A 12,039-nucleotide genomic window follows, 5' to 3' on the forward strand; every position below is an offset into this window, starting at 1 on the left:
ATGGTATCGTCCCCCTCAGTGGCTGCGTCGGTACCAACCCACCAACAGGCATTCTGCGGCTCCGGGGACTTGTCAGTGTTAATCAAACCAGAATCCCCGTGGCTTACGGGATCCAAACAATGCTCTGGGCTGGGACCCTGGTCTCTGAATTACCATGGTTTCCCAGACCTGCAGGATTATCCGCCTCTTTCTACTGCCTCCCACCCCTCTTTGGAGGACATTGAGGCAGATGAAGGAGAGATTCAATCAAGTCTCTTTATCAGTGCGGAGTTCCCCTTCACACCTGTACAGGAATCTGTACTCAACAAGGATCCTCGCCCACAACAGGGGTGGTGGGATCAGTCCTGGATGCCACCCCCTCTCCCATATGGGCCCGCCCCCCAGCCATACTGGGATCCTGGGGCAGCTTATCGGCAGCAATTTGCCAGACCTTCGGCTCCATTGTACCAAAAGTCTCCTCCATCAAGCCCCCAACATGGAGAGACCTTTGAAGAACAGGAGACTAGGGGAGAGAAGGAGGCCACCCCTCCAGCTCCTATTTGATCCTGGTCTCTGAATGAAGCAGAAAAATCAACTCAATGTCTGCGTGGGCCTCCCTTTCATCTGCCCAGCTCCCACAGTATCTGCGATAAAGGACACATCACTGTTCGGGTGAGAGCACACCTCGGTACCCTCACAACTCAGAACAGATGGTCACCTCAGGAAACCTGTCTCCATAACAACCTGTTGGAACTTAGCGTAGCCAGGGACACCTGCCTTCCGTTCCTCTCTCTCACCACTGGCAAATCCATCAGGATGATGACAGACAACGTGGCTTGCCTGGGCCCCTCCCCAGGCACCAATGCTGTAAAGTTATGGAACTGGTGTATAGCCCATCAGATTCAGATCTCAGCCGTTTACCCTTCTGGAGTCCAGAATGTCACCGCTGATCTGCCTCGGAGGCATATCTCCCAGGAATATGAATGGGAATGGGGCTCTCAATTTCTTCACAGGATAGTCCAAAGGTGGGGACTTCCATGGGTGGATCTATTTGCCACATTCAGCAACAAGAATTGCCCCCTATCCTGCGCAAGAAGAGGCCTCGGTCACCACTCTTTGAGGGGCGCTTTTCTCCTTCCCTGGACGAGGGGCCTGTTCTATGCATGCCCTCCAACATCGCTAATACGAAGAGTGACGAACAAGCTCAGACAGGACAAGGCCAGGGTTTAGTACCGACCTGTCCAGGACACGCTTGGCACCCTTAGCTGCTTCACCTGCGTGTCCAACCAACGTTCAAGCTTCCAACCGCCCCTCATCTCCTCTCCCAGGACGCAGGTTGCTTGCTTCACCCCAAGCTAGGGGTCCTCCACCTTCAAGCATGGCTTCTCGGTTAGAATCCACCTGCCCAGCAGGAGTACAACACGTATAGAAGGGAGTCAACTCGAATTACTTACCTTAAGACATGGAAACAGTTCAACCACTGGTGTCACCGTATTGTGCCTGACTCCTCTTCACTCTCAACCTTCTTGGATTAGCTGCTGGACTCAAAGAAATCAGGGTTATTAATTAGCTCTGTTCAGGTTCATCGGGCTGCGATATCTGCATTTCATCCCCCACCAGAAAGGTTTTCCATATTTGCTCACTCTATGCCCTCAAGATTTTTTAAGCTGTTTAGGGAACTTCTACCCCAGGTTAAGGATCCTACTCCTTCTTGGGATTTCAACCTGGAATTTAGTTACCTCATGGGACCTCTGTTTGAACCTATCGCAACTTGCTCCTTTCTTCACTTATCTATGAAGATGGTCTTTCTAGTAGCTATCACGTCAGCCCACAGGGTTGGGGAGACTGGGGCCTGGGTGGCCGACCAGCTCCACATTTGAGGTATTTTTCAAGGATAAAGTCTCGTTCTGGCTGCACCCTAAATTCTTACCTCAAGAAATTCTTACCTGTCGGATTTTTCTCTTAACCATCTATTCATCGACCAGTGTTTTCCTCTACACCAGATACGTCTCAGTGTGAGACCTCCTTCCCTACATTAGCTGTGAGATGGGCAGTGGCTTTTCATCGAGCTAAAACAGCCAAGCAAGTTTGGAGATCACCTAGACCACCTCCCTCGCAGAGAGATCTGAGGGGGCTGTGACGAAGTGGGACTGTTCTTAATGTTTCCTCTGAATAGTGTGGGGGTGCCTCAGTTTCCCCTAGGCAGTTCTTAAGTATCTAGGGGGTGGGGTAAGGGTGTATGATCATTGCAGAGCCCTAGAGGGCAGGTGTGTGCAGGGGTCTGGACACAGAGAATGGCCGACACCCTGTTTCCTGGCAACTGATGGCCTGGGCCCTTCCCCCCCTGCAAGGTGAGAGCTGAAGGGTTGGAGAACAAAGGGATCAGGTGACCTCCTGGCCCGGGAAAGGAACAAAGCCCAGAGGAATCATAGAATCATAGAATCATAGAATATAAGGGTTGGAAGGGACCCCAGAAGGTCATCTAGTCCAACCCCCTGCTCGAAGCAGGACCAATTCCCAGTTAAATCATCCCAGCCAGGGCTTTGTCAAGCCTGAGGAGGAGGGGCTGGAGGGAGTTTTCAGTTTGGGGCTGGCTGGGACATGGAGTGAAGTGCAGACGTGGTTGTCTGGCTCACTGCCCCCCAAAATGGACCCAGCTGAGGGGTCCCGTTCTCTGCACCTGCAAGCTCTGTTTTAGACCATGTTCCTGTCGTCTAATAAACCTTCTGTTTTACTGGCTGGCTGAGAGTCACGTCTGACTGCGAAGTTGGGGTGCAGGATCCTCTGGCTTCCCCAGGACCCCGCCTGAGCGGACTCGCTGGGGGGAAGCGCACGGAGGGGCAGAGGATGCTAAATGCTCCGAGGTCCGACCCAGGAAGGTGGAAGCTGTGTGAGCTGTGTGTCCTGCAGACAGGCTGCTCACAGAAAGGCGACTGCCCCAGAGTCCTGACTGGCTTCATGGGGAGCAGTTCCAGAGCATCGCCCAGGGACTCCGTGACAGGGGCCACACCCAGACTTTTGAGGTGTGGCCCCCTCAGATCTCTGTGAGCTGGTGCTGTACCTCGCCCAGGAGAATCGCGCACTCTGCCAGATCACAGGCAACGGCCACAGCTTTCCTCAGGTACGTTGCAGTGTCCGAGATGTGCGGAGCCGCTCCGGGGGCCGCATGCTCGTTCTAAACGCTGCGCCTCGCTCTGGGCCGCCTCAGCCGGTGCGGTGCCGGGTGCTGCTGTAGTCTCTTCAGTCTTGGACTCCTTTCCAAAGCTACCTCTTCCCTGGAGGGGGGAGACTGTCTGGGGGCAGAGCACCCCCAGGGGCGCTACTCGGAGAAAAAGCGTTACTCGCCTTGTGCAGAACTGGGGTTCATCGAGACGTGGCCGCCTCTGGTTGCTCCATGACCCGGCTTCGCACTGTTCTTTGCTGGCCGTTTGGATGGAGAAGCAACCGAGGGTGGTTCGCCCGAGTGGGCCTGTCTCCCCTCGGTGCGCGGGCCCAATGGACACTGAAACCCTCCGATCGAGGGCTCGAGAGGCACCTGCTCCCCGGCAGTGGAGCGCCCGCAGGGACGCGCATCTCGAAGCACGGCCGTCGCTACACATGGTGAGGTCAGGCTCCTAGCTCTCGGTCACACGGGCTGGCCTTTCGGGCAGGCTGAGAGCCTGCTGCTCCCACTGACTTCAGGGGCAGCCATCATTGCTCAGGGCCTCCGAAAACCAGGCCCCGCCTTTAAAGGTCTAAATCTGGAATGTGGCAGCGTTCGGCCCCCGGGTTTGACAATGCTGCCTTCACTGTTCTCCTCCCTCCGCAGTCGGCATGCGGTTGTGCCCAGAGCCCGGACCTGAACCCTCCCCACCTTCACTTGCGGGGCTGCAGAACCTGGATTTAATGCTATTTCTTGAATTCCATGAGAGCACCTTTGGAAGTCGGCCAGTGGTGACCTCTGCTGCTGCACTGCTACGCCGTCTGCGAGGATGGCCGCGGCCACATTGAGTACCTTCTGCTCATGAGTCAAAACACGAGGGGTCTAACTGCCACCCGCAGCACTGCAAACTGCACCGTGTGTCTGGGCTCTGCGCTTGGATGGCTTCACCCGCAAGAGAGATCAGAGCAGCCGCATTCACGGGCAAGCCTGCTGGAAACATGCAAAGCAGGACAGAAAGTAGCTTGTCCATGCACAGGTGTATGGGCCTGCCGTTGTCCCACCTTGGGCCGTGATCTTCTCCGTGCTCCCAGAGTTGGGTCTGGGCAATGTTTTGAGACATTCCAGGAAAACCTGGGTGCTGCAGGACGTGATGATGGATCTTTTCCTTCCCAGTCAGTAGTGAACCAACACCCCTAGGAGGCGCTGTGCCTCTTTTGCATGAGATGTCAAACCAAGATTCTTCCATTCGTCCACCTCTGGTCATTGCATCCTGCATTACAGTTGCATCCTGCCTTTCTGATTCTTCTCACTTCCTGCCTAGCCATGGCACCTGGAGCTGCTGGGTGCCACTGCACAGCCTGGCCAGTGTTCTGGGGACCTGCTGGCTGGAAGACACCGAGCAGGGCCAAGCTTTTGTCCGTCTGTATTTGTTCTCAGGAGCTTGGACATGGGGCACAACCAGGAGTAACGGTAGCGTCCCAGAGCCCATTACCAACGGCTGCCAGGGCCTGGCTCAGCATGTCCCTAGCTTGGAAGGGTGAGTCACAGACCGGTGCCAAGATGCCATCCTCCCCTGATCTTATGGGCAGCACCAGGCCTCCGTCTGTCACACAGAATGTGTCGTTCTCTGGGGAAAAGCTAATCTCTTCCTCGGCCTTAGAAGCCGTGAGCAGGGGAAGTGTCCATTATGGTCCGGAAATCCAATCTGGCTCTAATGGAGGGGGAGGGGTATGCCACAGACGGCTGAGCTCCTCTGGGCTGCCAGCCAAGGGGAAATACACCCAGGGGAACCAGGGTTTCGGGGATGGCAGAGAGCTACTCAGCCAGCTGCCTTGCAGGATTGCAGTGAGAGCCAAGTCTCTGTCTTTATCCTTATCTCTGTGCTTGCTCCTGGGCAGGATCATAGAATCATAGGGCTGGAAGGGACCTCGAGAGGTCAGCTATTCCAGTCTCCTGCCTCCTTGGAGAGGGGTGAGCGACTCATTGATCAATTACTTTTTATTTCTTAAAATCAGTCCAATAAAACCATTCACAAATCTCCCCATGGACTCCAACACCCTGTAGCGTTCAGGGCCTGTGGGGTGGGATTTCCACACAGCATCAGGACTCAGACATCTGTCCGTCTGCAAACTCCCCTACGCTTGGCCATCCCACAGAGCGGCTGAAACAGCCCAGTCTGTGTCTTAGAACAGGCATTCAAGGAAAGCTGGGGATTGAACCAGGGACCTCCAGAGCTGGAAGCATGAGCTGCCATAGCTTGGGCTCCAGATGAGAGGCTCCTCACCTGCTCGCTGTAGCAATTCCAAACCTCTGTGGATGGGCCCAGAAAGGGACCTGTAACATACACTCACCGGCGGGGGGAGGGTGACAGGTGCAGCGTCAGAGCCCCTGCATGCAGCTGGTTCTCTGCAGCTGATGTTGCCAATAATTCTCCTCTATGTGCCGCGGTACAGAGGACATCAAGTTCTGCCCTGCTTACATCAGAAAAATCCACTGATGTTTGTGCCACATTAGCCAGAGCAAAGTTTGTCCCAGTCATACAGCTATGAAGCCTCCCAAGAACCCTGGGAGGCAGGTAGGTATTCTCCCCATCTGACCCTGCAGACAAGCACTGTAACTTGATCAGGGCCCCAGCACGAGCCAGACTGGGGTGGAATTGGCGTTCTGGAGTTCTTGCCTCACTCGGGCCACTTGTAATCCTGCTGCCAGGTGGTGTGAGCAGCCCAAGGGGCTGGGTTCGATGTCTAGGGGTTCCTTTAACATTACAATACAGAACTGGCTCGAGCCCCATCCTATAACCCCGGGCCCCTCTGAGGGGCAATACTCTCCCCTAGCCAGCTCTGCATCTGGGACTACCAATAGAAAATAGTTAATAACAGGGAAAGAGGACCCAGGCTTGATTTGGGTGAAAACCGCAGCAATGATTGCAAAGCACGTAACCATAAATCAACTCCCGCTCCACAGAAGGGTGGGCAGTGTCCCTTGACTCAGTTTCCCACCTTGTGGTGTGAAATTCTGACAGAGGAATGTCCTTTTAACACACCACTCCCCTTTTCTTCTGCTGCATCCCTCTCACAGCTGGCTGTGTGAAATCAGCAAAGGCCCAGAAGCCACGGGTGCCTTCATGTGGGTTCACCTCCCACCAAGGGGCAGGGGTAGAGCAAGGCTTCTGCTGCTACCCACTGTCTTTGTGGCCATTGCTGCCACGGATGCAATGCAATGCCCTGAGCGTCTGCCACTTAGCCCAGTTCTTTGTGAGTTCAGCACTTGGTAATGTCACCGAGAAGCAAGGAACCTCACTGCTACTGGGCGTTGTCTTCCACTGCAATGCTGTCCCCACAGATAAATGTTGATCAATGCAAAGTGATGCACATTGGAAACACAATCCCAACTAGACACAGAAAATGATGGGGTCTGAATTAACTGTTACCACTCAAGAAAGAGATTTTGGAGTCATTGTGGACAGTTCTCTGAAAACATCCACTCAAGGTGCAGTGGCAGTCAAAAAAGCAAACACAGTGTTGGGAATCATTAGGAAAGGGATAGATAATAAGACAGAAAATACCATGTTGCCTCTATATAAATCCCTGGTATGCCCACATCTTGAATACAGAGTGCAGATGTGGTCGCACCATGTCAAAAAAGAGATATTGGAATTGGAAAAGGTTCAGATAAGGACAACAAAAATGATTAGGAGTATGGAACGGATTCCATATGAGGAGAGTTTAGTAAGACTGGGACTTTACAGCTTGGAAAAGAGACGACTAAGGGGGGTTATGATAGAGGTCTATACAATCATGACTGTTGTGGAGAAAGTAACTAAGGAAGTGTTATTTACTCCTTCTCATAACACAAGAACTAGGGTCACCCAATAAAATTAATAGGCAGTAGGTTTAAAACAAACAAAAGGAAGTATTTCTTCACTCAATCTGTGGAACTCCTTGCCAGAGGATGTTGTGAAGACCAAAACTATAACAGGGTTGAAAAAAGAACTAGATAAATTTATTGAGGACAGGTCCATCTATGGCTATTAGCCAGGATGGGCAGGGATGGTGTCCCTAGCCTCTGTTTGCCAGAAGCTGGGAATGGGCGACAGGGGATGGATCACTTGATGATTCCCTGTTCTGTTCATTCCTTCTGGGGCACCTGGCATTGGCCACTGTCGGAAGATGGGATACTGGGTTAGATGGACCTTTGGTCTGTCCCAGTATGGCCGTTCTTACACCACCATTAAAGACGGCTTCTTGGAGCAGCTGGTCCTGGAACCCACAAGAGGAGAGGCAATTCTTGATTTAGTCCTAAGTGGAGCACAGGATCTAGTCCAAGAAGTGAATATGGCTGAACTGCTCAGTAACAGAAACCATAATATAATTACATTTAACATCCCTGCAGGGGGGGGAATACTAAAGAGACCCATCACAGTAGCATTTAACTTCAAAAAGGGGAACTACACGAAAAGGAGGCGGCTAGTTAAATGGAAATGAAAAGGAACAGTCACAGAATGAAACGCCTGCAAGCTGCATGGACACTTTTTAAAAACAGTAGGATGTTTTTAAACCAGGCATAGTGACAGAGGATGTGGAAAAAGCTGAAGTACTCAATGCTTTTTTTGCTTCGGTCTTCACAGACTAGGCCAGCTCCGAGACTGCTGCACTGGGCAGCACAGTGTGGGGAGGAGGTGACCAGCCCTCAGTGGTGAAAGAACATGTTAAGGACTATTTAGAAAAGCTGGACATGCACAAGTCCATGGGCCCAGATCTAATGCATCCGAGGGTGCTGAGGGAATTGGCGGATGTGAGTGCAGAGTCATTGGCTATTATCTTTGAAAATTTGTGGCGATCGGGGGAAGTCCCAGGTGATTTGAAAAAGGCAAATATTGCACTCATATTTTAAAAAGGGAAGAAAGAACCCAGGGAACTACAGATCAGTCAGCCTCACTCCAGTCCCTGGCAAAATCATGGAGCAGGTCCTCAAGGAATCAATTTTGGAGGAGAGGAAGGTGATCAGGAACAGTCAGCATGGATTCACCCAGGGCAAGTCATGCCTGACCAACCTGATTGCTTTCTAGGATGAGATAACTGGCTCTGTGGATATGGGGAAAGCAGTGGATGTGATATAACTTGACTTTAGCAAAGCTTTTGATATGGTCTCCGGCAGTATTCTTGCCAGCAAGTTAAAGAAGTATGGGCTGGATGAATGGACTATAAGGTGGATAGAAAGCTGGCCAGATTGTCAGGCTCAACAGGTAGTGATCAACATCTCGATGTCTAGCTGGCAGCTGGTATCAAGCGGAGTGCCCCAGGGGTTGGTCCTGGGGCTGGTTTTGTTCAACATCTTTATTAAAGATCCGGATGATGGGATAGATTGCACCCTCAGCAAGTTCACAGATGACACTAAGCTGCAGGGAGAGGTAGATATGCTGGAGGGTAGGGGTAGGGTCCAGAGTGACCTAGACAAATTGGAGGATTGGGATAAAAGAAATCTGATGAGGTTCAACAAGGACAAGTGCAGAGTCCTGCACTTGGGAAAGAAGAATCCCATGCACCGCTACAGGCTGGGGACCGACTGGCTAAGCAACAGTTCTGCAGAAAAGGACCTAGGGGTTACAGTGGACGAGAAGCTGGATATGAGTCAGCAGTGTGCCCTTGTTGCCAAGAAGGCCAATGACATATTGGCCTGTATATGTAGGGGCATTGCCAGCAGATCGAGGGACGTGATCGTCCCCCTCTATTCAGCACTGGTGAGGCCTCATCTGGAGTATTGAGTCCAGTTTTGGGTCCCCCACTACAGAAAGGATGTGGACAAATTGGAAAGAGTCCAGCGAAGGGCAACGAAAATGATCAGGGTCTGGGGCACATGACTTATGAGGAGAGGCTGAGGGAACTGGGGATGTTTAGTCTGCAGAAGAGAAGAATGAGGGGGGATTTGATAGCTGCTTTCAACTACCTGAAAGGGGGTTCCAAAGAGGATGGCTCTAGACTGTTCTCAGTGGTAGCAGATGACAGAACAAAAGGAGCAATGGTCTCAAGTTGCAGTGGGGGAGGTCTAGGTTGGATATTAGGAAACACTATTTCACTAGGAGGGTGGTGAAGCACTGGAATGGGTTCCCTAGGGAGGTGGTAGAATCTCCCTCCTTCGAAGTTTTTAAGGCCCGGCTTCACAAAGCCCTGGCTGGGATGATTTAGTTGGCGATCGGTCCTGCTTTGAGCAGGGGGTGGGACTAGGTGACCTCCTGAGGTCTCTTCCAACCCTGATCTTCTATGATTCTATGATGACCAAAAAAATGCCATCGCAGCTAAAGAGAATAAAAGAGGCAGTTCGAGATAAAAAGGCATCTTTTAAAAATTGAAACTCAAATCCTGCCGGGGACACAGAAAGGATAAACTCCGGCAAGCCTCGTGTAAAAGTATAACTAAGGAGGCCAAAAAAGAATTTGAAGCGCACGTAGCAAAAGACAGAAAAACTAACAGCGATTTTTTACAGTACGTCAGAAGCAGGAAGCGGCCAGACAACCCGTGGGGCCACTGGATGATGGAGGCGCTAAAGGGGCACCCAGGGAGCCATTGTGGAGAACACGCTGTGCCTCCGTCCCTGGTTGCCAGGCCAGTGGCAGAGGCTGCTCTGGCTCCTGCACCAAGCCAGGGAGTGTGCCCTGGGCTGGCGGGAGCCCCCGACCCCCTCTCTTCCCCCGGCTAGGGCTCAGTCCCGCGGGCCCGCGCGTCCCCGGTTTGTGACCCCTCAGCCAGCAGGGGCTGGGGTGGGTGTCCCGGTCCGGGTACCAGGCTGGGCTGGTCCAGAGGGCAGAGCTGAGCCTGCAGCAGAGCAAGGAGAGGATTGGAGAGTGCCCAGGCGTGGGGGGAGGGGGGGAGAATCCCCAGACGGGGTGGACAGGGGTGGGTTGGGAAGAGGGGATGGGCAGGGCTGGGGGCTGTAGGGGGGGGCGGGGGAGTCCTTGGGTGGGGGCTGGAGGCTGGAGGGGCGCGGGGGGGAATACTCTCGGGGGGGGACAGGGGCTGTGTTGGGGGGGAGAATCCCCAGACAGGGTGGACAGGGTTGGGTTGGGAAGAGGAGATGGGCAGGGCTGGGGGCTGTACAGGGGGAAGTGGAGTCCTTGGGCAGGGGCTGGAGGCTGGAGGGGCGCGGAGGGGGGGAATACTCTTGGGGGGGGGGCAGGGGCTGGGTTGGGGGGGAGAATCCCCAGACGGGGTGGACAGGGTTGGGTTGGGAAGAGGAGATGGGCAGGGCTGTGGGCTGTGGGGGGGCGGGGGAGTCCTTGGGCGGGGGCTGGAGGGGTGCGGGGGGGCAATACTCTCGGGGGGGGGACAGGGGCTGTGTTGGGGGGAGAATCCCCAGACGGGGTGGACAGGGGTGGGTTGCGAAGAGGGGGCTGGGGGGGGCTGGGGGCAGGGGAGTCCTTGGGCGGGGGCTGGAGGCTGGAGGGGTGCGGGGGGGCAATACTCTCGGGGGGGGGGACAGGGGCTGTGTTGGGGGGAGAATCCCCAGACAGGGTGGACAGGGTTGGGTTGGGAAGAGGAGATGGGCAGGGCTGTGGGCTGTGGGGGGGCGGGGGAGTCCTTGGGCGGGGGCTGGAGGGGTGCGGGGGGGCAATACTCTCGGGGGGGGGACAGGGGCTGTGTTGGGGGGAGAATCCCCAGACGGGGTGGACAAGGGTGGGTTGCGAAGAGGAGATGGGCAGGGCTGGGGGCTGGGGGGGGCGGGGGCAGGGGAGTCCTTGGGCGGGGGCTGGAGGCTGGAGGGGCGCGGAGGGGGGGAATACTCTCGGGGGGGGACAGGGGCTGGGTTGGGGGGGAGAATCCCCAGACAGGGTGGACAGGGTTGGGTTGGGAAGAGGAGATGGGCAGGGCTGTGGGCTGTGGGGGGGCGGGGGAGTCCTTGGGCGGGGGCTGGAGGGGTGCGGGGGGGCAATACTCTCGGGGGGGGGACAGGGGCTGTGTTGGGGGGAGAATCCCCAGACGGGGTGGACAAGGGTGGGTTGCGAAGAGGAGATGGGCAGGGCTGTGGGCTGTGGGGGGGCGGGGGAGTCCTTGGGCGGGGGCTGGAGGGGTGCGGGGGGGCAATACTCTCGGGGGGGGGACAGGGGCTGTGTTGGGGGGAGAATCCCCAGACGGGGTGGACAAGGGTGGGTTGCGAAGAGGAGATGGGCAGGGCTGGGGGCTGGGGGCTGGGGGGGGCGGGGGCAGGGGAGTCCTTGGGCGGGGGCTGGAGAGGCGCGGGGGGGGGCAGGGGAGTCCTCGGGCTGGGGGCGGAGCCCGGGGGGGCATGGGGGGCGGGGCGGGGGGCGGGCCGCTCCCGCTCGGGTTGCAGCCGGAGCCCGGACCCCGCGCGGTGAGGGCGGGAGCCGCGGCCCCGGAGCCCCCCCCCCGCCGCCCTGGTGCTGATGCTGCGCCCGGCCGGGCTGCTGCCGCCGGCGCCCAGCCCGGCCGCCCCCCGGGGCCCCCGCGCCTGAGCCCGGCCAGGGGCGATGCGGCTGCCGGAGAGCGATGGAGAAACTGGCCGCCGGGCTCGCCCAGATCAGCTGGAGCTCGGGGGCGCTGCCCCTGGATGTGATCGTCAGCAAGTGCCGCCTGCCCACGCTGGTGCGCCTGGGGCCAGGTGAGGGGCGGGCCGGGGCCCGGGGGCCGGATCGGGGCCAGGTGAGGGGCGGGCCGGGGCCCGGGGGCCGGATCGGGGCCAGGTGAGGGGCGGGCCGGGGCCCGGGGGCCGGATCGGGGCCAGCGTCGCGGCAAAGTTTCTAGGAGATTTCACTGGGGAAATTTACAAAGAAGAAGAACTCCCCCCGCCCCCTGCCATCTTCTCCCACCCCCCGGCCCTCTCTCCTGACCCCGACCCCCCTGCCTGTCCCCGCCCCGCTCCATGGGAAGCGCTGGGGGTTGTTGCGGCGCCCCCCGCCCGGCTCC

General features: G+C 56.3%; 1 protein-coding gene across 3 annotated transcripts in view; it reads left to right on the forward strand.

Annotated features, from left to right (window-relative positions):
• Window positions 1-11,546: 11,546 nt before the first annotated feature.
• GAREM2 (GRB2 associated regulator of MAPK1 subtype 2) overlaps window positions 11,547-12,039 on the forward strand; it is a 45,875-nt gene continuing 45,382 nt past the window's right edge. For 2 of the 3 annotated variants that reach the window (XM_048846058.2, XM_075126279.1), the window contains exon 1: window positions 11,547-11,734. In XM_048846058.2, the coding sequence (XP_048702015.2) occupies window positions 11,623-11,734 (112 nt within the window). In that variant the 5' untranslated portion in view covers window positions 11,547-11,622. The remainder of the gene's footprint in view (window positions 11,735-12,039) is intronic. The other variant, XM_048846057.2, reaches the window with a different exon arrangement.

Source organism: Caretta caretta, chromosome 3, assembly GCF_965140235.1.
Source record: "Caretta caretta isolate rCarCar2 chromosome 3, rCarCar1.hap1, whole genome shotgun sequence".
In the NCBI taxonomy this organism is placed as follows: Eukaryota; Metazoa; Chordata; order Testudines; family Cheloniidae; genus Caretta; species Caretta caretta.